At 36.4% G+C, this 21,130-nt stretch overlaps 2 protein-coding genes across 4 annotated transcripts; one reads left to right on the top strand and one right to left on the bottom strand.

Moving 5' to 3' along the window:
• The first annotated feature begins 1,079 nt into the window (after positions 1 to 1,079).
• Positions 1,080 to 5,478, top strand: LOC132172416 (uncharacterized). The gene is made up of 3 exons (XM_059583913.2): positions 1,080 to 1,450; positions 1,841 to 2,271; positions 4,531 to 5,478. The coding sequence occupies exons 1-3, from the start codon at positions 1,286 to 1,288 to the stop codon at positions 4,967 to 4,969; spliced, it is 1,035 nt and encodes a 344-aa protein (XP_059439896.1). The 5' UTR covers positions 1,080 to 1,285; the 3' UTR covers positions 4,970 to 5,478.
• On the bottom strand, positions 5,275 to 20,048 carry LOC132172414 (homeobox-1). Of its 3 annotated transcripts, none has more exons than XM_059583911.2 (18): positions 19,481 to 20,048; positions 18,845 to 19,294; positions 17,388 to 17,470; positions 16,209 to 16,619; positions 16,024 to 16,116; positions 15,747 to 15,911; positions 15,397 to 15,619; positions 14,515 to 14,615; positions 14,006 to 14,092; positions 13,753 to 13,905; positions 13,488 to 13,643; positions 11,589 to 11,798; positions 10,686 to 11,411; positions 10,028 to 10,585; positions 8,362 to 8,985; positions 7,978 to 8,082; positions 6,706 to 6,969; positions 5,275 to 6,377 (listed from the first exon to the last, which is right to left on the bottom strand). In XM_059583911.2, exons 1-18 carry the CDS (start codon positions 19,638 to 19,640, stop codon positions 5,628 to 5,630), a joined length of 5,319 nt encoding a protein of 1,772 aa, XP_059439894.1. In that variant the 5' UTR covers positions 19,641 to 20,048; the 3' UTR covers positions 5,275 to 5,627. The 3 variants fall into 3 exon arrangements, with proteins under 3 accessions (XP_059439894.1, XP_059439893.1, XP_059439895.1); XM_059583910.2 differs by having other exon boundaries at positions 5,275 to 6,380; positions 19,481 to 20,047; XM_059583912.2 differs by having other exon boundaries at positions 5,275 to 6,380; positions 17,388 to 17,464; positions 19,481 to 20,047.
• Positions 20,049 to 21,130: the final 1,082 nt, after the last annotated feature.

Genomic DNA, 21,130 nt, shown 5'->3' with positions numbered 1-21,130 from the left:
ACCCAAATATTTGTTTTTTGGGCTAAAAATTGAAGTTTTTTTACATTGATCCACCACAACTTTTTTTTTATATTATAAAATACATTTTTCCAAAGAAAATGGACTAATTAACATAATGAATGCTAATTAGACTAACAAAATTAGTTAATGAAAAATGCTTTCACCAAAGGCAAAGAAATTTCATCCAATGTCATCACTAAAAAAGAAAATCAAACCTACCCAAACCCAAATTAAGATAAGGTTGCGTAGGTATATATATAATCCCAAAACTACACAATTTTGGCATTCCTACTTAACGGTTTATATCGGTTAAACAGTTAACCGATATGAAATTCTAACCGAACTGATAAGCATACCGGTATAAAAAATTTAACCGATAAGGATATTGGTATATCGATTACGGTTAATATCGGTTCAGTCGAAACTAGTACCGGTAATCGGTTAATCTACCCATTCCTAGTAGATAATATTCAGTTAGTTATAGTGGATGAGTATTTTTGCCTGTTAAATTAAAATGAAGAATATCCTAATTCGAGAAGAATTGGGGCATTTTTTACATCCTGCACGGTAAAAGTTTTAGAAGTTAATCTAGACCGTTGGTCACTTTTGTCGTGTATCTATTGAACATTTTATTACTGCAGGAAAGCCAGATCTTTTTATTATTCTTGCACTTATATGAAATATCTAATTGATTTTTTTTTTATTTTTATTTAAAGAATAATGCTATTATCCAATTTCATTGAATTGATATGGTAAGATTACGTCGGTCCAGTAAAATATTATGAAAATACTTTGTATCAATTATTAGTTAAAAAACTTCAGAGGCATTACAAAAGTCACCACCAAAGTAATGTTAATCAATTTTTTTAATCAATACTTTCTATTGTTAATCAATTTTTTTTTTTTTTTTTAATCTGATACTACTACAAATTTGATACTAGTTGATTAATCACTCGTATCACATGCTGAGTCATCAGCTATGCCACGTTTAACACAACTGCAAAGACCAGGATGTTTAACCGCCACTTGGTTTGACACAACCCATCTGGAAAGTTCCACACACTTCTCTTACTCTTCCAGACAAATCCTTCTATTTCTCTTCCTTTCTCTTCCTTTCTCTTCTCCCTTCAAAATAAGAACATCACTCATAACTCATCACTCAAATCCTAAAATCTGAGCCAACAACAACAACAGTGCCAACATACTCATTACCAAATAGCAAGTATTTATAAATTCAGCTAAAAGGTCCGAGCTTTAGCTTAAGAAGAAGAAGAAGAAGAAGGAGATGGGTGTGGATTACTATAAGGAATTGCAGGTGGACAAGAACGCCAAGGATGATGATTTGAAGAAAGCTTACAGGAAGCTTGCCATGAAATGGCACCCTGACAAGAACCCAAACAACAAGAAAGAAGCCGAGGCCAAATTCAAACAGATCTCCGAGGCCTATGAGGTATGCAGCGTATGCTTATGATTTATGTTGTCATTCACTTTGTCCTTGATTTTCTCTCTTTGACTATGCATTCTCTGACAGCTTTTTGATATGCTCTGATACAATGTTGTTCATAATTAAATGATCATGTATGAATATCTTTGCTGATTATATCAGATTATATCAGGTAGTGAAAATTTGATCATTTATATTATATCTGACAAAAGAGAACACTTTTTGTCTCTCTTTTTTGGTGCCCCATGAAACCTATGTCACGATTTATCATCTGGGTATTCTAGATTTTAGCCTTTTCCGGGCTTTACATTTGCCCATTTATTATTTTCCTTCTTTATTTTGTTTTATAATTAAGCCTCATTTTTTAATCACATATTATATCTTTGTTTAAAGTAGGTTCTAAGCGATCCCCAAAAGAGAGCAATCTATGATCAATATGGTGAAGAAGGGCTCAAAGGCCAAGTGCCACCACCTGATGCAGGGGGACCTGGTGGGGCCTCCTTCTTCCAAACTGGGGATGGCCCAACAGTGTTCAGGTTCAACCCCAGAAATGCAGATGACATTTTCTCCGAGTTTTTCGGCTTTTCGAGCCCGTTTGGAGGAATGGGAAGCAGTGGGAATGGAATGAGGAGTAGTTCAAGGTCATTTGGTGGGATGTTTGGGGATGATGTATTTACTTCATTTGGGGAGGGCAGGCCTATGACTATGAGTCAGGGTCCGCGAAAGGCTCCTCCTATTGAAAGAACGCTACCGTGTAGCCTCGAGGAGCTATATAAGGGAACTACCAAAAAGATGAAGATCTCAAGGGAAATTGCAGATGCCAGTGGGTAAGTATTTTCTACTTTGTTGATATATTTAATTAGTTATATTGTTATTTGCAGAATTCCCATATGTGCTTACTGTGCATTTGAACTGTTCATTTTCAGAAATCTAAATGGTTGACTTTATGCATTTGGTTTTGTTTCTTAGATTAAATTTCCTGTAGATGGCCTTCCTACTAATTGCAGAAGACTTTTCTGCTTGTTCTTCGATGCATGCCTACTTTTCTGAACTTGTTTCTTTTACTCTCTCTTATTTGTCCTCTTCTCAAAATAGATGTCCACTTTCTAAAATGTATTTTCAAAATGTGTCTTTCAGAAATTAACCTTAAAACAGTTGTTTCCTTAAAAAGTTGGGTTACGACGGTGGACAAATAAAAGGGGACAGGAGAGTATCAAGGATAGGAATGGTATGGGATGTAAATATGTTGTAGCATTAATGTAATGCAATGCTTTTGTGGCAGCAGAAGATTAAATATCGTGTTAGGGCTTAGAAGTTAGATCTACATCATGTGCTTTATGAATTCTTTCTTAAAAACAGCTTCATTTGCAAAAATTTCTAGGTCCCCATAGGCAAATGTGCACTTCTGCACGCACACAGGAACAGAGATAGTGTCAGGGATGGTGACTATGATAGTAGCAGCAGTGGCAGTGGTCATGATGAATTGTGGTTATAGCCATCCATTCACAATTGCTGTCATCATCACCACCACTACTTGATTCTTATTGCTGCTGGCTGCAATTGCCACAGCAGTCAATGCCATCCCCATAAGCATCACCATTTGGATTGGAGATATGTTCTTTCTTCTCGCTCTCCTTGAGCTATAGGCGTTAGGCTGTGAGATGGCCACCATTAACCACAGATAGGTTGTTAAATTCATTCTACTTAGTGGTTGAATGAATTTAAATCTAATGTGATTTTCAAAGAATAAGCATTTGGGAGTGTAAACTTTGAAGTTTGAGTAGAATTTCTCTAGTAGAGTGTGCAGTGCTCTTTTTTTTTTAAAAAAAAAATCCTCGACTGTGTCAACGCGTTGGTGGATACAAAGGGGGGCGGGGCAGGGGTGCTCGCTCCTCCAAAATTTTTTGAAATTTTTGTTTTTTTAGGGTAAATTTTTTAGTTTTCTTGATCCTAGCCCTGCTCTAGCTTCTCCCGCTCAGATTGGTTCCCTTCTTGTCGGCAGTTTCTTCTTCTTTCTTCTCTGCTTGACATACACTAGGTTTGGCTTATCAATCTTTGCTTGAAAATTCTTCTCTCTGCTTGACCTTCTTCTATTTTTCTTCTTCTTCTTGGACAAAATCTTCTTTTTCTACCTCTACGCAGGAGAAAATCACGGCTTCATATGAAACGCTCAAAACCTCAAATAGTGTAGTGTTATATTGATTTTACTTATTGTCTTGTCTTATTTATTAAGTCTGCAGACACTAGAATGAGTAAAGTACAAATCATAGATGATAGATCAATAGATGTGTGAGGTGTTGACCACATGTTGTGTTCTTGTGGTGGAAGTCTTTATTGAAAGATTCAATTTTCAATAGAGACAAGCACGTTGAGCTTGTGAAATTGCACCTTCATTCAATTTCCAAACCTCAAAGGTGGAGATTCATTAAAAAAGAAAAAAAGAAAAAAGAAACTTCAAAAGTGGAAGTGAGGAAAGAAGCACATGCAATAGAAATTAGAAGCATGTTAGTGTATCAATTGTTAAAATTATAGCTCCTCAGGCATATACAATAGTAACAATCTCACGCATGTTTAGCTGCACTATAGTTTTAATTTTTTGCTTTTACTTTATAGTCAGGTTTGTTTGAGATTGCGTTAAAAGAGTTTAAAAAGTGTTTTTAGTACTTAAATAGTTATTTAGACAACAAAATATTGGTTTGCTAACAAAATTTAAAAAACACTTTTTTCTTTAAAAACTTTGAAAATTGCATTTTAGGAAAAGCTTGAAAATGATATATTTTCCAAAAAGTTCTTTCAGGCTTTTTTATAAACAAAAATTCTATTTCTAAACGCAATCACAAATAGGCTTTTAGCTAGCACACTAAAGAGTGTTGCAATTATAGACGCATTGTAGTTTATGCTTTTGTACTAGTGCTCCATCTTGTGCAATTTACATATACTGTGGACTGTTTCTGTTCATGAAGTTTCACCATTTGTGCTGCAGTTGTGGCTGTTGAATGGCTATATAGGCTTTTATCTCATATCATGTCCTTTTTCCAGAACATGGTGGTTATGGTTTATTAACTTTTTAACATCTTGTTTTACAGGAAAAGCTTGCCCGTGGAGGAAATCCTAAGCATCGAAATAAAGCCTGGGTGGAAAAAGGGAACAAAAATCACCTTCCCAGAGAAAGGGAACGAGCAGCCAAATGTGATTCCTGCAGATCTTGTATTCATAATTGATGAAAAACCACACAGCACATTTACGAGGGATGGTAATGACCTGGTTGTCACACACAAGATTTCGCTTGCAGAAGCATTGACAGGCTACACAGTCCACCTCACAACACTCGATGGGAGGAGCTTGACCATTCCCATCAACAATGTAATTCATCCAAACTATGAGGAGGTTGTCCCAAAGGAAGGTATGCCAATACCAAAAGATCCTTCCAAGAGAGGTAACCTGAGAATCAAATTCAACATCAAATTCCCAACAAGGTTGACACCCGAACAGAAGTCTGGAATCAAGAAACTCTTGTCACCTTAAATTGGATTGTTGTGGCCACTTCTCATTGTTAATTAAGACCCTTTGTGGGAGAGAGATGGCTGTGATTTGTATCCGAAAGCTTTTTGCAAATTTAGTTCAGCAGAAAATATAAAAAAATAAAAAATAAAGCAGCTAATAACCTATGTTTTGTCAGCTACATACTGTGCTCAGCGAGTGATGTTTGATTGTTTGTAAGAAAACATCTTAGAGAAATGGCGACCCTAAATATAGAGGGTTCATCACATCTGAAATTTGGCTTCATGGTATTTGCAGTATAACTTGCTGAAACTAAATTGGTGGATTCCTGTCAGACTATAGATATATTTAAAAAATAGGATACAACATAAAAAGCATTGTTGTCATCATGCTTAAAATACAGAATCTAATTGCCATCACCAATGAATTATCGTGACAGCTCTATTTTAAGAATTCTGAACTACTCTTTCGAAGATCATTATTACCCCACTAATTGAAACAAAATAATAAATTAGGGTAAAAAAAAAAAAAAAGAGGGGGTGATGCTGTATTTTTCTTTCGCGATACACAAGTTCTGACGCAAATGAAGCTGCAACATCAAAAATTTTATGCAGCCTGCATATAACTGCTGCAAGTGCACCAGCAAGAAATCATGGGACTTGAATCACTTCAACATCGTAACTTATTCACTATAATCGTCAGAAACTGCAGAATCTGAGCCTTCATCGTTTCCAATCCTGTTCGCTGTTCCATCAGAGCCCTCACTCATTTCTGCTTCAACCTCTGAATCTTCATCTACTGCCTCTTCAATGCCATTATCATCTTCAGAAGCATCCACATCTTCATCACTCGCTTCCACTAGACCCCCTCTCCACCCATTGGAAGCATTAGTAAACCCTATCTCCCAGTTTCCTTGATCATATTCCACTGCCTGGGCATTATCATCAGATTCCACCTCTTCTGGGTCGTTAATATTATCAGCACCCTCCATATGGAGCATGCTAATTTTTTCATCATCCCAATCCTCACCCACGTTGCTTGGGGATTCACCAATGCTCTTGGGGCTATCCGAGTCAGCTCTATGGTTCGGCAACCTCTCATCAACAGCCCTCTTTTCTACTCTCCTCCTCCTAACCGTTCGTCGACCCCGTCCACTCCCTTGACTATATGTTCTCTGTCCTTGCTGTCTTAGTCCATGAATTAAATTTTCATTGCTCTTAACATTTCGCCTGCCAGCATGAGAATTGAAAACGCGGACTTTTTTCTGTGACCTTTTACCACGTCCTTGGTCACGACCCCCTCGCCCACGTTTATAGCGGTTACGGGTACTTTTCATCTCAGCACTGTTCTTTTCTATCATGTCTTCAAAATGGTTTAGTTCTGCTAGTTCAACCTCCTTCACATTATTGAGAGGAGCATATCTTGAAGGAAGCTTCTGCGGACAAGACAAGAGAATTAGGTGATCAGTTCTTTGCAAGATGATGAGAGTTTTTAGCCACAAATGACATTAATCTAACACATTCTAGGATTTCCACCCAGTGAAATTTTAGAAACGATAGTCAGTACATATATTGATGCTAATCAATTGCTAATTATAAATGACTTGCCAACGCCAAGTTCTACATCCATAAAGATGCAGCGTACCGGGACATTTTGCAAAAGGTATTTCCTCCCCTACTTTCTTATATGGGCACACACCTTGAAAAGAAACAAAGAAATGAAAGGAATAAGAAAAGGAAAAGAACAAAAATAGAACTCACATTAAATTCTGTGACTTCCTTTTCCTCACAAGGCTCTGGTTTCTCTGGCTTCAAATAAATAATGGACGCATCAAGCTCAAAAAGTCTCAGAGCCACAGCTGCAGTGGTTTGTGGTATCCATGGAAGTAAAGCAACCGATTTAGGATCTGCAAAATCATGGAAAGCACTCCCGGACTGAGTACAGGAACCCAACAGCGCCTCTGTTGTTGCAAAGTTCGATGATAATAAGTCTCGCTTCAACACTCTCTCAAACAGAGTCAATATCTGAAACAAAGGTCGTCTAGTTGAGAAAATCATTGCACCAAAAAAGAAAAGAAAAGAGTAGCAGTAATACAAAGTAAACATAAAAAATTAATAAAAAAGAAACAGCAGTATGCAACAAGAAAATAGTGACCTGACTAATCAATTTCATATTTAAAAGAATTGTCTTCATGACACATACAATGGAGTTTTTTTTTTTAAAATAAATAAATAAAAAAGAATGAGGAATCATGAGTTTTCCATTTTAAAAACAATATTACATGGTAGTTTGTTTAAGCTAAATGTAAAATCGACAATAAATGATCTTTATTCATTTTCCTTCTCTCTATCATTGAATTTCAGAGTAAAAACAATTTCAAGTTTTTCCTACAAATTTACCATCAATTCATGCTTGAACAAAATCACAATGTCCGAGTATGTATAATGCTTTTTCAACCAGTCTAAGCTGCATGTATGCCATGTGCCAGCCACAGAATAAGTATATGCATCTATGAACATATGCACTCATAATTCCATGACACTTGCATATAGATACTAAATTATATTCTACGAGCATGCAACAGCAAATGTGCTTCAGTGCCTAATTATGATGATTAAAGGATGGTTATGCCCTTCCTCATTAAGACAAAAGAGTGGACCTGTGTCTTCCCAACTCTAAGGTATAGATCATGTACCAATTCAATAACACAGAAAAAAAAAACACCACACACACATCTCAACTGGCAAAAGCAACCTTCGAAAGTGACCATATTAAGTTCAGAAAACCCAAACACCATTAAACATGCTTCCACTAACATCAATAACAAAGTGTATTATATCATTTTGATGAAAATTAATATATAAATCAACAAATAACTCACTGGTAGAAAATTTTTTGCCATGTCCTAACAGATGATACTAATCATCAGGAATCGACAGTGGAAGTATGCAGGAAAAACTTGGATGCATCAGCAAATTTAGTAGATGAAGTTTTTTAGGATTCCATCAAAAGTAATGAAGTAACCAGTAAACCTGTAAAAGATCCTCGACAGTCGATGACATGTTCAGTTTCACACCCCAGGTTCTTCGAAGGTCTTCCATCCAATATGACTGAAGAGCTTCTGGCGGGACAGACACCTGCCAACAAAAAAAAAAAAAAAAAAAAATGTAAATGGTTTCCCACGCAACTCACACTACCCCCACAGGATTGAACCCGTAACACAACCTTCCACCCTGTCCTTAGGGAAGGAGACACCAACTGGTCCAAGGACAATTGGCATAAATAACATGAAGGCCAAGCTCAACCAGAACTCCAATACATGAGATGCCGGGAGCAATCAATACTTAACTATAAAGTTCGGAATTAATGGCTGATTATTTCAACACAAAAGCTCTTCAAGGTCATAGCTATCTTACCTCAATGAAACCTAATAGAGCCTTGAGCAATCTGATTCCGAGGGGAAGAGAAGATTCTAATAAACGGAAATTCCCACTATCTAACTTCCTTTTCCCTTCACATTGAACAGCATGCTCCGAAAGCTGAAGATTGTCATCAAAATTCCGGTGGCAAGAAAGGCAGTGGGACTCTTCATAGGAATAAGCAATAAGGCAGAAATCACAAACGCGCAACAGAGGTCCACACCTCTTTTTCCCATACTTCATTGCACATAATGTCAATGAATTAAAGCACTCTTTCCACATCCACTTTTGAAAATCTTGATATCTATTCAGAGCAGCCTTCTTCTCGGCTTCATTTCTCCCAAGCTCAATCCGGAACGAAGATGAGGTCTCCAATATATCCGAACTTAAACCACATATAGTACTGCTAGGACTGTCAAAAGCAACAGGGCAATCTGGACTAGAATTCATTTCATCAGCTTCACTTTTAACCCTGATTCCACTTCGGTCTGCTGTGTTTGCACACTGCATATTCCTTCCAAGATTTTCTTTAAAGGAGGTCTCAGCCCTTTGCAACATCAAGCGCAAATGGGATTCCCTAATCCCACGTGCATCCAAAGACATCAAAAGAGCATCAAAGGCCTACAGAAAATGAATTAAAAGAATTATAACCCTAAAATTTGATGCATAGTACGATCTCAAACAATAACAAGTGTACCAAAAAAATCAAGAAGAAGAATTTGACTAAATCGATCCTACTTTTATGTTAATATCAGTGAAAGGATTGAATAACTTCAAGTACCAATAAATTATGGATACTGTCATAGATGACCTGAAAAGATCAGGCTTCTAGAGAATATTAACATTAATCTTGGTCAAAAAATTCAATAGTTAATTGACATCTAAGAGACAATTATCCACTGGAAGCAAGCAAACAAAAACCCAAGACAATCTATCATTTAATGAAAGCAAGCAAGGTAGGCCGTCACTATGGTTAGATGCAAGGCATAAAGTCCCAAGAACCTTAGACAGTCTCATAAGCATCATGGCCAACTGGCCAATCTTAAGTACCCACGGATTCCCCATTATTTTGAATGACTGAAGGGCCCAATAACAATTATTTCAAATATATGAACACAGGGCCACCAAGCCACCGTCAAGGACATTTACCAATATTCTTCCAGCTCAAAGAAGAAAGAGAAACTTCTTGCAAATCATTAGATGCATGACTAAATATTCCATTAATAAAAATAACATTCATATGGTATAGAAGTCGCACATGCTTTGGAATGGAGGAAAGCCCTCAAGAAGGAAGAGTTTCAGTACTTGTGAGAGGACAGGATAGACTCCATTTAAAAAAAAAAAAAAGATTCAAGCTAAAGTAATCAGTGAGCTGTTATCAAAAAGTTCCGGAAAGAAAACCCCAGACTATAGAGAGGTTTACTTAAATCCAGCATGTATTGATGCAGGGGGTGATCAAGAGGTAGGTTTCCTTGCAATAGTAGGTAGGCCAAAATTACATCACTTAAATAGCTAAATCTTATAACCCCCCCTCCCCCCCTGAAACAACTATTGCAAACTAAACTAAACTAAGAAAAGGAAGAACTAAACTCAGGCACAAAACTCTGAGATTCAAGTCATATATGAGCAAGGAAACAGAAAAATAACCGTAAAGTCCATTTACCTCTTCAGAATCAATAAGCCTCCAGTTGCCATCCTGCAATTCGATAAAGATCCTGCCAGAACCAGGATCACTGCTAGAAGCAGATGCAACAAACAGCCAGTATCGATTCCGTCTACGATCTTGTCCAAGAGGCAAGGACCTGTACACATACATCTCTTCAGCTCTGTGCGCAATATAAGATTTCAATTGTGAGCGTGTCCTTTTTGAAGCATATCCAAGTTGCTGAACAAGAAAATTATCTGGACCCGTGGAGAAATCTTGAGCAACAGGGGTCCTTTCAGTAGGCATAATGTTGAGGTGATCCTGAATGCTCTGTGAACCAAGTAGGTTTTGGTTTTCAGCAGTACTAGGGGATGCCTCATTTTGATCATCAACATTAAGCAATGGGCTTTGGCTTCCCCCAACTGCAGTACTCGTAGGTTGTGTTTCAGCTTTGCTCCCCACAAAAGACGAGCCAAAATCTGATTTACTCATAATCTCTTCTTTCAAGCGACTTTTATCTAGCTGTGCTTCTGCCCACATTTGTTTCTTAAGAGCATTTGCTGCTTCCATACGATCCTGTAAAACTTTTAATGTCAAATTCAAGACAAAAAAAAAGCACAGATTTTTCTAAACATAGAAACATTTCCAGACTACAAAAGTGGCAAAACATGTTTACCTCAAGTACACCACGAATAGAGTTTCCTTCATTTGCAACACCAATCAAGGTAACAAGGGCATTAAGACGCTCCTCTACACTGAGATCAGAATATTCTCCTTCTGTAAGTCCTTGAATCCATGAGTCACCTGACTTGCTTTCATCAATCTCCATATTTTCTTGATCAAGATTATTGGCACTGATATCTTCACCAGCAACATATTGTGCAGTGGCAATGCTCGGACAGTTTTCATCTTTGGAATTGCTCAAGGGGATGGATGAAAAATCCTTCTCCAACTTATTTTGCAGATCGAGTGCAACATTATTGCATATATTTTGATTCCCACTTTCTAAGCAAGCTTTTACTTCACTGTAGGGAATGGAGGTTTTGTTTCCAATTGATGGAGTGGCAAAATCATCTACTTCAGGATCCTCATCAACATCATCACATTCAGAGTCTTCATCTCTTTCAACATCCTCAGCATCTTCTCTTTCAACATCCTCAGCGTCTTCTCTTTCAACATCCTCGACATCTTCTTCAGCCAAAAACCCATTTTCAAATATCTGAATTTTCTTTCTGGCAGCTGAAAGTATTGCCTCAGCATCAGCAGGATCCTTCCTGTAAGCAGCACGCACACGATATGTTGAAGGAGCTATTCTTTCGAAAAGCTTAGCATCCCTTGTCAAAGCAACAGAAATTGAAGCCTCCGGCGTCTTGCTTGTTGTCAGGTCCCGAAGTCCAGATTTCTAGCAGTATACAAATATATCAGTAAAAATCATTAAATTAAAAGAATTAAATCTCTGTCTCCCTACCAACCCTAGAAGTCTAGAATTGTGAATCTGGGCCTTTATCATACACACACAAAGCCAATGGATGAGAGGGTCAGTATCCAAAAGTTTAAGTTGATAACAATTTAAACTCACCTGAATCTTGTCTGCAAGTTCTAATACCGTTAATCCCTTGCTTCCCTCTAGTGAAAGAACATGAAAAGCAGCAAATTTGACAGTTCCAGGAGTCAAGCGATGCCTAGATCTTCGCGGAAGTAATAAACCTTTTTCTTGCATTATCACAAATGCATTTTCAGCTGCTGAACCATTACGGAGAGTAGAAATTATATCTTCACAACCTTTACCCTGCAATCACATATAAATCAATCGTCATTTAATAGAAGTAACACGCTATGACAAGCGTAATAAAAGGTCCTGAACTTCCATATCTGAACACACCCAATTGGTCAAGCCTATAATTAACGGTGACAGAAAACTTCAGATCACTCCAATTTCAACATGAAATTGATAAGAAACCACTATATTGGACAAGTGTCTACATAATAATATGCCTGCGTATCCTTGATCATTTTTCGTTTGATGTATAGGTATCTCTTTTATATACTTCTTGTGTACTTGGGTAGCACCCTTTCGTTTTTTATAAAATTTCAACTACTTATCAAAAAAATAATAATAATATGCCTACAAACTTTAATCAGGTGAATCTTCTGGTGAGCAAAATCTTAATCCGTGCTTCTCCCAACAACAATTGGAGTAGTTATGTTGTTTAATGGTACTCCAAATACGTATCAGATTCAGTAAAGATTCAGCACTTGACAATCCTCAAGCCCAAACCTTTCTCCTCGGAAAAAAAAAAAAAAAAAAAAAAATCCATACCAAGTTACCAAGAAATAAACTCAATTCCACACCTCTTTCCAAGACGTTTACCAAGTTTACCTTAGAGAATGCATAAACATCTTTATAACACTGCTAAGCAGATCGCAGATCTCTCTTTGATAAGTAAGAGTTCTATTATAAAAAACCAAAAGGGAAACAACCCAAGTATCTACAAAAAAATTATCAAGCACTAAGACTGGCAATAAAACAAAGCTATGAAATCAGTTTATAGAGGAGGTTTGTAGTCAAAATCGTATTTGGGTTTGATTTTTGGCTGGGGAGATTCCACTAGAACATCTATTCCCTGAGCTTTCTCAAATTGCAGTGTATGGAGATGCATCTACAGCAGAAGTAGAGCTGTTGGCTAGTGGAGTTGTTGTCTTTGCAGTTTTGTTTGATTTGGCACAAACAAAGTGCAAAGACACTTGAGGACATTGAACTCTCAGTGGTGGAGTAGAAGATGTTTTCAAGATCATTTCTTGATTGGCTGACAGCTACAAATAGTAATCTTCTTCATTGTTTGTGGAAGAAGACCTCTCTAATTTTAGATCTAAATTTTTTACTATTTCCCGTGTACCCAAAAAAAAAAAAAAAATCTCTCGTGTACTCATTATCCATACTATTCTTTCAATAATTTCTATTCTTTATCAGCAATTTCTATTATTTGTGTGTGTGTGTGTGTGTGTATGTCTATATATATAAGAAAAAGATGCAAAATCAAGAATAAACTGGAAAAAGTGAAAGCGTTCCCTGCTAGTGATAAATTATAACAAATCTGATAGGTTCTTTTGAAATTAAAATTCAGCTATACAAAATATGGACATCTTCTGAAAATGCCTAATCAGATCATAAATTTGATGATTTCCCCAAACACGAATCTATACTTAGGATTCCCCTAAGCTTTATTTCATATTCCTGTAATGGAGCATAATTAAGATCGACCAAGGATTATGACTAAAGCATAATGGTAATATATAGCACTTAATGCAGTTGCTCTTTTTTCTTTCTTACTTTTTCCTTTTTTGGATGTTGATGCATAGTACATGTGAAAGCATGATGTATAATCCATTACATATACTTTCTATGAGTAACAAACTAGAATATAAATCCAATGCAGAAGGGCAAAATGCCAAAAGAAAAATACAACAAAATGTGAACCTCATCATTCTCATGCAGGTATGACCACGTGATACTCCTTTTTTTCAACTGTGGTCCAAATCCAGCAGAAAGTGCTAATTGCCGAAATATTTCAGGCCACGTCAGTGGATTTAAGTGCCGCTGCCAGTTCCGTATATCAAAGCCCCATGCATATGCCTAATACAGAAATAACATAAAAAAAAAAAAAAAAAGGTTCTGTAACAATGAGGAAAAAGTAGTATGGCAAACAAATAACTAATTCAAGTGTACATAGAACAGAGGTTACCCCTTCAACAATATGTGGATGTCCACCTCCCGGGTTAGCAGCACCGTTTTGATTCATTCCTAATCCGGTAGAAGGTGTCCTTGCAACATCTTCAATATCTTTTATTATCAACTTAAGAAGAGCAACATGTATCTCACCCGACAACCTTGAATCCTGAGAGAAAAATTATATGAACACCGCAATCAAGCAAAACCAGTTGCAGAAGATTGATTAAGAGTGGAATTTGAAAGCAAAGACCTCATGAATGACTCACATAGTCATGAAAGGCTTGAACAAACTCATCAAGAGTAAACGGCCATAACTTGAGAACATCAACAAAAGTAATTAAAAATCTCCAGACCTGAAGACAACAAGGATATTCAAACACAAAATCAAAGGCATTAATTTATCCATTAGCAAAACTTCTCTCAAGAAAAGCAGCACACACATAACAAATATAGGGTAGAGCAGTACATTCATATCTGTTATTCAGTATGACATAAACATAGAAGCAAACTGTTATATAAAGCTGCTAACTTCCGCCAACGATGAAAGCATATAAACAACATTATTATTTGGAATTGGGTTTATTCTTAAAGCAGCAAAATGGAAATGTTCAAGCCAAAGCATAGACATAACCTTTTGTTCAAATAGTTACAAACTGTAGTGTGAACACAGAATATAGCATTATGATCCCTCATGCAACTATATAATGTCATAATTCCTGTACCACTACAATCTTTCCTCATCTAAAATGGAATGAAAATGACCAGTAGGACATACCATCAGAAGGTTGCCAATATTCTCCTCTGAATTGATCCAGGGTTGAATCGCAAACGGTTTTTTCAATTTCAGAGACTTAGGTGGGAAATCACTCAAAGAACCTACAACACAAAACTCGTGTGTGAGCTGCCGAGAACAATTTAGGAGTAACTACAGCAGATAAGAACATAGAGCAAACCAAATTTTGAGAAAAGGACAACCTCATCAGCAGAATAATTAAAGGACATTGTCAAACACTTGGGATGTGTTTAAATAGAATTTCAACATTAAGAATGGACTTGAAATTCAAAAAATTCTACTTTCTTCACTCAAATGCAAAAGTTAAAGGTGACAAGGGCAAGAACAGTTTATTTGTGAAATCAGAGTTAAGGTAAACATGAGCCCAACCCTTACTACAGATTAAATCTAAAACCTAATCAAGACTACATGAGAAGACAGGAAGACAAAAGACATTACAGGTAGATGTTCGCAAGCTAAGGTGAGAAGTATTTACAGAAACCGGAGCATTGAAGTAAACGTTACTCCAGAACTATGCTCCTTTTGCTATGCTCTAGGAAGATTATACTGAAAACTGAAACTTTTTGTAAGGAAAGGTTCAGATAATCTAATAATTGTAGCCGGAATCCAATTTTGCTTATTTTATCAGACCTTGTCTTCCAATATCTTTGAAGGGGAAAATGCTGTATAATTTGATTGGGAGAAAGTTATTTTTACGGTGAGATTTTCATAATCTGGGAGCCAAACTAACATGAATGAGGAGAGCCTAGTATCTAAGTATCTTTTCTTTTCCTCAGCATTCTAAAAGACCAGATTAAGGCTTAGCAAAAAGCAGTCAGGTAAATGCTTGAAGACTGAACCCAAAGTTCTTAATGGAATGCCTACCTCTGAATGATTCAATATTTTGCAAACTGTCATGATCGAGATGAATCATCGAGGATAAACCCTTGCTTGCAGCAGCTAGTTCCATCAGTTCCAGCTGTTCATCCTCAATAAGCTCCATAGATTCTCTAGCTATTTTTCGTGCAGTAGCCTTCTCAATGGCAGCTTTGCGTCTTACTTCTTCTTTCTCTTTGCGGAGCTCTTCTTTTTGCCTCCTTTTCTCAGCCTTTTAGGACCAGAGAGGGGAGAGCAGGAAGGGATAGATAGAAGGGGAAGACAAGGAGTGGAATTTGGTCACTTATCCCAGAAAATCAAAAAGTTAGCTCCAAAGAACTCACATTACAGAAACTTACTCTTAAATATTCTCTCTGCAAAAATTTTTCCCTTCGTTCAATTTCACGTCTTTGCTCACGCTTTGATCTCTCCTCTTCTCGCTGCTTTTCACGCATAAGCCTCTCTTCTTCCTTCCTTCTTTCCCGGTCTTGTTTTTCCATTTCTTTCCTCATTCTTTCTTCACTCTAATAAAACAAGGTTCATAATATCAGTGAAAAAATGGGGCTATTTGCCTTCTGGGAAGGGCACAACAGGTTAACTTCAGAGAACAAAGATTCATGACTCATAAGTTCAAACCTTTCGCCTCAGAATATCTTGTTTCTCAAGCTCTTTCCTCATCCGAATCTCATGTGCTTCAACATCTCTTGCAACACTAGCAGCATCTTCACTCTAAATGAAGAAACAAAAAATATAAAATAATCCTTGATAAAGACCAAAAAAAAAAAAATACAATCTGAATTAGTTTGACTGGTTTAAGATACCTTGCGTTTCCTCTCCTTCCTTAAAATAGCATCATTCTGAAAGATTTGCCCATCAGATGCTACACATGAATCTTCTGGTCCAATAATTGGATGATCACTAAACTGAGAATTAATTCTAACATTTGTAAGGGACTCCCTTTCTGGGAGTCGGTCATCATCCCTGGGAGGTGATGATAAGGCAAGTCCCTGCCTGTCTTGCTGAGACGAATGACGAACACGAGATGTGTGACCTTGGACACCATGAACCCTGGGCAATTGTTCATTTCCAAGCATAAATGATGAAGTTCTGGCAGTTGGACCATCAGCCATTGAGTCATGAAAATGAGATTGGGCAACTTGTCCAAATGCATCAGATCTAATACCAGGCTGGTCTGGAAGAAATGGATATTCACGAAGCACCCTTGCAGTAGCCTGGATAAATTTAATTCAACTTCAAGATGTTAATCCATAAAAATAGGCGGTGCAGATGTAGATGCTTCCAGCAAAACAATTTTCAGTTAAAAATAAAAACATCAGATGAAGACAAGCTACCAACAGTATAAAAATTTAAATATGGATATATTAAGAGTAAAAATTCTTACTTGATAGAGGGGGAATAAATGAAAAGGAGAGAAAAAAAAATAAAAAATAACATAAAAAGTAGCGAAGCATAAAGCAAGATACTTTGCGATTGGACACCGTATTTGGAAACAGATATATATGTTTGCTCTTTTAATTTCAGGCAATCAAAATTTCTATTTAGCTTGCAATTTCTTAGTAGAAAAGCTTATAGCAGACTGTAAAATAAACAGGAGCCCACAAAAATAGTTTCTTCATGTAAAGAATTCAAAATACTAAAAAAATTGGAAATTGAGTAGAAAAAAATGGAGGTATAGTACTAAGATGAAGACCCAGACATAATGAAGCATCAAGATTTATAACAGAAAAGGATACATCACGAATGATTTATCATGTTTTTAGCTTTTGTGATTTTCTTAATCTTTTTTTTTTTTTTTTTTTTTCCCTTATGGTTAGGTATTTCTTTGTGTACATCTTGTGTACTTGGGTTGCGCATTTGTGCTTTTTAATGAATTTCAATTACTTATAAAAATTAAAATAAAATAAAACTCACTGTGCATGCCAAAGTGATGAAGTATGCTGCATTTAACACAAATTTAATTGAAGAATTCAGAGACGAACTTTATATGACTTGGCATCACGTTGCTCATATAATTTGCCCTCATAAGGATGTCCTGGCCGCTTCTGCTGCTCTGGAACTGCAGCTTCACATGCAATACCAAAGGTTTAGCGTGAAAACAACTTACAAACTGGAACACACATAATATGTTGTAAGTAATGATTTGCAAGCAAGGAGGACAATAAAGGGTGGCAAGTCTGCTCTATATACAAGGAAGGCAAGCAATAGCCAGCTGATGAGACGATGCTCCACCGACCTCATTGTCAAATACTAACAAAATGTAGAAGGAAACAAAGATCTAGATTCTAAAGTCATTTCAGCAAATAAAAAAGTATTATGATAATTTTGACCATCAAAATCCTTATTCACTTCCCTAATCAAAACACACAATTTCTTTTCCTATTAGTAAGTTAGGCAAAACCTAATGGGTCTTGAACCCACCACCTGACCTTCCACCCATTCTTATGAAGAGAAGAAGTATCATTTCAGCCCGACCTCACCCTATGAAAACCATGAGCTAATTTTCATGAGCAGTCAAATCGACTGAACTCCACTCAATCACTAAGCCTTAATCCCCATTAAATTGAAGTCAGCATCACACAAGCATAAACCACAAACTATTTCACATAAAGATCATATTTAGGCAAAACAAAATACTCCATTTACAAATCTACCATAACCGATAACAAGAAAGTCTTCAAAATTAATATGTTCTAAGTAATTAAAAGAGAAAAAGTAATCTAGAACAGGCCCAAAAGTTCTGCAATCCACAACAACAATTCAAATATTTCACTTTTTTTAAAAAAAAAAAAAAAAAAAATTATGTTTAGTAGAATTTCAGATTATTCCACTATCTCCATCACTTATCAGATAAGAAATCTTGAGGGCTCATCTTTCATATACAATTGGCATATGTATATAGACTCTTTAAAGGGCAGGAATTAACAGCTGGCTAACCCTGCTAAAAACAAAAGCCAATCAAGTGCTTTCGTATTCTATACAAATAAATACGATAACTGATTAGAAGCACTAGTATGCCATGAAAAAAAAAGAGAAAGCCGAGTCAGAAGACACTATATAAGTGCATGGACCAACCCAACAGCAGTCAGTTCCATGAGAAAGCTCTATATGCATGTTTGTAGTCAGCTTAATTTAGGTTACAGATGGAATTATACTTTCACTTATCAAACCTTAGAGAAACGAATATAAAACACAAAGATAGTTGAAAATTCGTAAGACAGGGACAACAATTAACCAGACATCTTCAAACACCTAGTTATTTGCTAAATTAAAAAACTGAAATTTGACATATTATACACAATGCCATTGTCACCAGTGCAGATTCAGTAATAAACATAAAGACAATATACAATGCTTGATACTAAGCATTCTTGGAAGAGTAGTATTAAATAATATCCCACAAGACATTAATTTCAAAAACAAAAGACATAAGCTATACCTATAGGTGCCCCGAATGCGTCTGGCGGCAACGGATCAAACTCAATCCCGAGAATGGGCCCATCCTCCCTCAATGGCTCCCCCAACTGCGCCTCCACACAGGCAATGGCTCTGAGCTCCAATACCGACTGCGGTGACTCGTAATACCTCCTAACCATTGGCACATCATCTACCACATTCCTTGTCCCCACATTCCGAAACTCCAAACGGCCAACTGGGCTCGAACCCGAGCCCGAACCAGACCCGTAGTCACTACCTGGCTCACCCGCCCTCAACTCATCCACAGGAGACTCCGGCAAAGCCGCCGCCGCCGTTTTACGAGGCCTCTTGGCGGGAACATCCTTCTTGTCCTTCAACCTCCTGTGACAAAACCACATCTGCAATTGGCGATCCGAAAGCCCCAATTTTTCCGACAGCTGCACCCTCGTTGCCTCCGACGGGTACGTCTCCACTGAATCAAAACCACAAAAATCACAAAAAAAAAATAAAAAAATCAACAAATTAAAGAAAACAAATAATCAACGAATTTAACAAAGAAAAAAAAAAACAACAAATTTAACCAAACTCAAACACCATCATCTAAGAACAAACATAAACACACATGAAAAAAAACACAAAAAAAGCAACCGGTACGTACTGGCATAGGCTTTCTCGAGGGTTTCGAGCTGAAAGGGGGTCTTCATCTGGCGCTTGGGCTTGCTTTGCCCTTCACTGGAATTACCGAATTTGCTGTTACTATTGTTATTATTGTGATCATTGCTCTGGTTCCGATCTTCTCCTTCAGACGCGGCCTCCATGGAAGACGACGATCGAGATCGCAAAGCGACCGCCCCTTGGCAACCCTAGAAATTACACGGATCCAAAAAAGAACTCCCCAGGCCTCCAAACCCCCAAACAACACGATTATTTTATCTCTCTCCAAAACTCCTTCCGAAGACTGAATACGTAAAAGTCAAGGAAGCTAATAGCGGAAGAATTATCATCATCGAATATCAAATAAAAATACAACCAATAACAATAAATGTCAATTGGATTACGAAGAAAGAATAAGAAGCCGAATAATAATAAAAGAACAAACAAAAAATAGGAAAAGGCAAAATCACAACAGTCCCTCCTCCTCACTCTAATTCCACCTTCCATAATTCCCCTATTTTTTCTTTTTCTTTTTTTTTATTCTTTTCTTTCTTTTTAATGAACGGTGTTTTTGCGTCAAACTAGGCCTTAGCGTGGGCTAGAAAACAAAATCAACGAGTGAAACTGTCTCTGTTTAATTTTGATGAACCTTTTCTTATTGGTTCTTTCTTTTTTTCTTTTTTCTTTTTTTTTTTTTTTTAATTTTTAATTTTCTTGTTGAGTGTTTGTTTATTACGGGGGTCATAGCGTTTCGGTTTTTCTAAAAATTTGTTTTGTGGTTTGGGTTGGTTGGGATCGTTGGGGTGAGACGATCCGATCGAGTTGGTGTTTGTGGTTTGTCTTGTTGTGGGCCCCTGTATTCGTTTCTGCGGCTTACCCGACTATAATGGGCTTCTTTGCTAGCTTGTGGAATGGGCTTCTCAAAGCCCATTAAATGATCCCCATTTTGAAGTAAGGCCCGAAAGAAAACATAAAACCTTTTGAATTATATGTTTTATAGTACGATATATATATGCTTTATATAATTCATCAATAATAATTTTTCGATTTTTTTTTTGTTATAAAAATTTCGTTTTTTATTTTGTTTTATAAATTTTTTAAAATAAAAATTTCGTTTAAAAAAAAAATCATTTTTTTAAAAAAAATATTCTTATAAAAAAATTAAAATATTTCGTTTAAAAATTAACTTCTTCTTTTGAAATTAAAATTTTTGTTTTGTTTTGTTTTTTTTTTTTTTTTTTTTTAATTTTTGTTTTAATTTATAAGGGTATTTTTGTCTTATTAAGAAATATATAAGGGCATTTTGATCTTTTTGTTAGTCTTAGGGGGAACATTGACAATTTTTGGTAGTTTGAGGGGAACATTGTCACAATTGAAAGTTTGGTGGGATATTGTCAATTGAATGGTAGTTTGAAGAGGATGTAGACTTTACCCATAATAATAATAATAAATAGCGTAAATCTATGAGTAAATGTGTATTTTGTCCGTAATAATACTTTAAAAACAGATATCATTTTATTAGACTACTTTGTAACTAATTGTTGCAAACTAATTTGTAACTAATTTATGTCCGTAAAAAAATAATCTCTAGCATTACTCATTCTTTATATTCACCCCCAATTGTGCCACATTAATTAAGATTAATGGAAATCCA

Source organism: Corylus avellana, chromosome 1, assembly GCF_965113065.1.
Source record: "Corylus avellana chromosome 1, dhCorAvel1.hap1.2, whole genome shotgun sequence".
In the NCBI taxonomy this organism is placed as follows: domain Eukaryota; kingdom Viridiplantae; phylum Streptophyta; class Magnoliopsida; order Fagales; family Betulaceae; genus Corylus; species Corylus avellana.
The sequence above is the reverse complement of the archived record's forward strand: the minus strand, read 5'-3'. Positions and strand labels throughout refer to the sequence as shown.

Bases quoted from the DNA above. Each gene is read 5' to 3' on its own strand.
- LOC132172416 (XM_059583913.2), top strand. From the start codon at position 1,286: ATGGGTGTGGATTACTATAAGGAATTGCAGGTGGACAAGAACGCCAAG. The intron at 1,451-1,840 runs GTATGCAGCGTA...TGTTTAAAGTAG, and splicing joins AGATCTCCGAGGCCTATGAG to GTTCTAAGCGATCCCCAAAA. The intron at 2,272-4,530 runs GTAAGTATTTTC...CTTGTTTTACAG, and splicing joins GAAATTGCAGATGCCAGTGG to GAAAAGCTTGCCCGTGGAGG.
- LOC132172414 (XM_059583910.2), bottom strand. From the start codon at position 19,640: ATGGAGGCCGCGTCTGAAGGAGAAGATCGGAACCAGAGCAATGATCAC. The intron at 11,799-13,487 runs GTTCACATTTTG...ATGTGATTGCAG, and splicing joins ACCTGCATGAGAATGATGAG to GGTAAAGGTTGTGAAGATAT. The intron at 6,970-7,977 runs GTTTACTGGTTA...CCTTTGTTTCAG, and splicing joins CTGTCGAGGATCTTTTACAG to ATATTGACTCTGTTTGAGAG.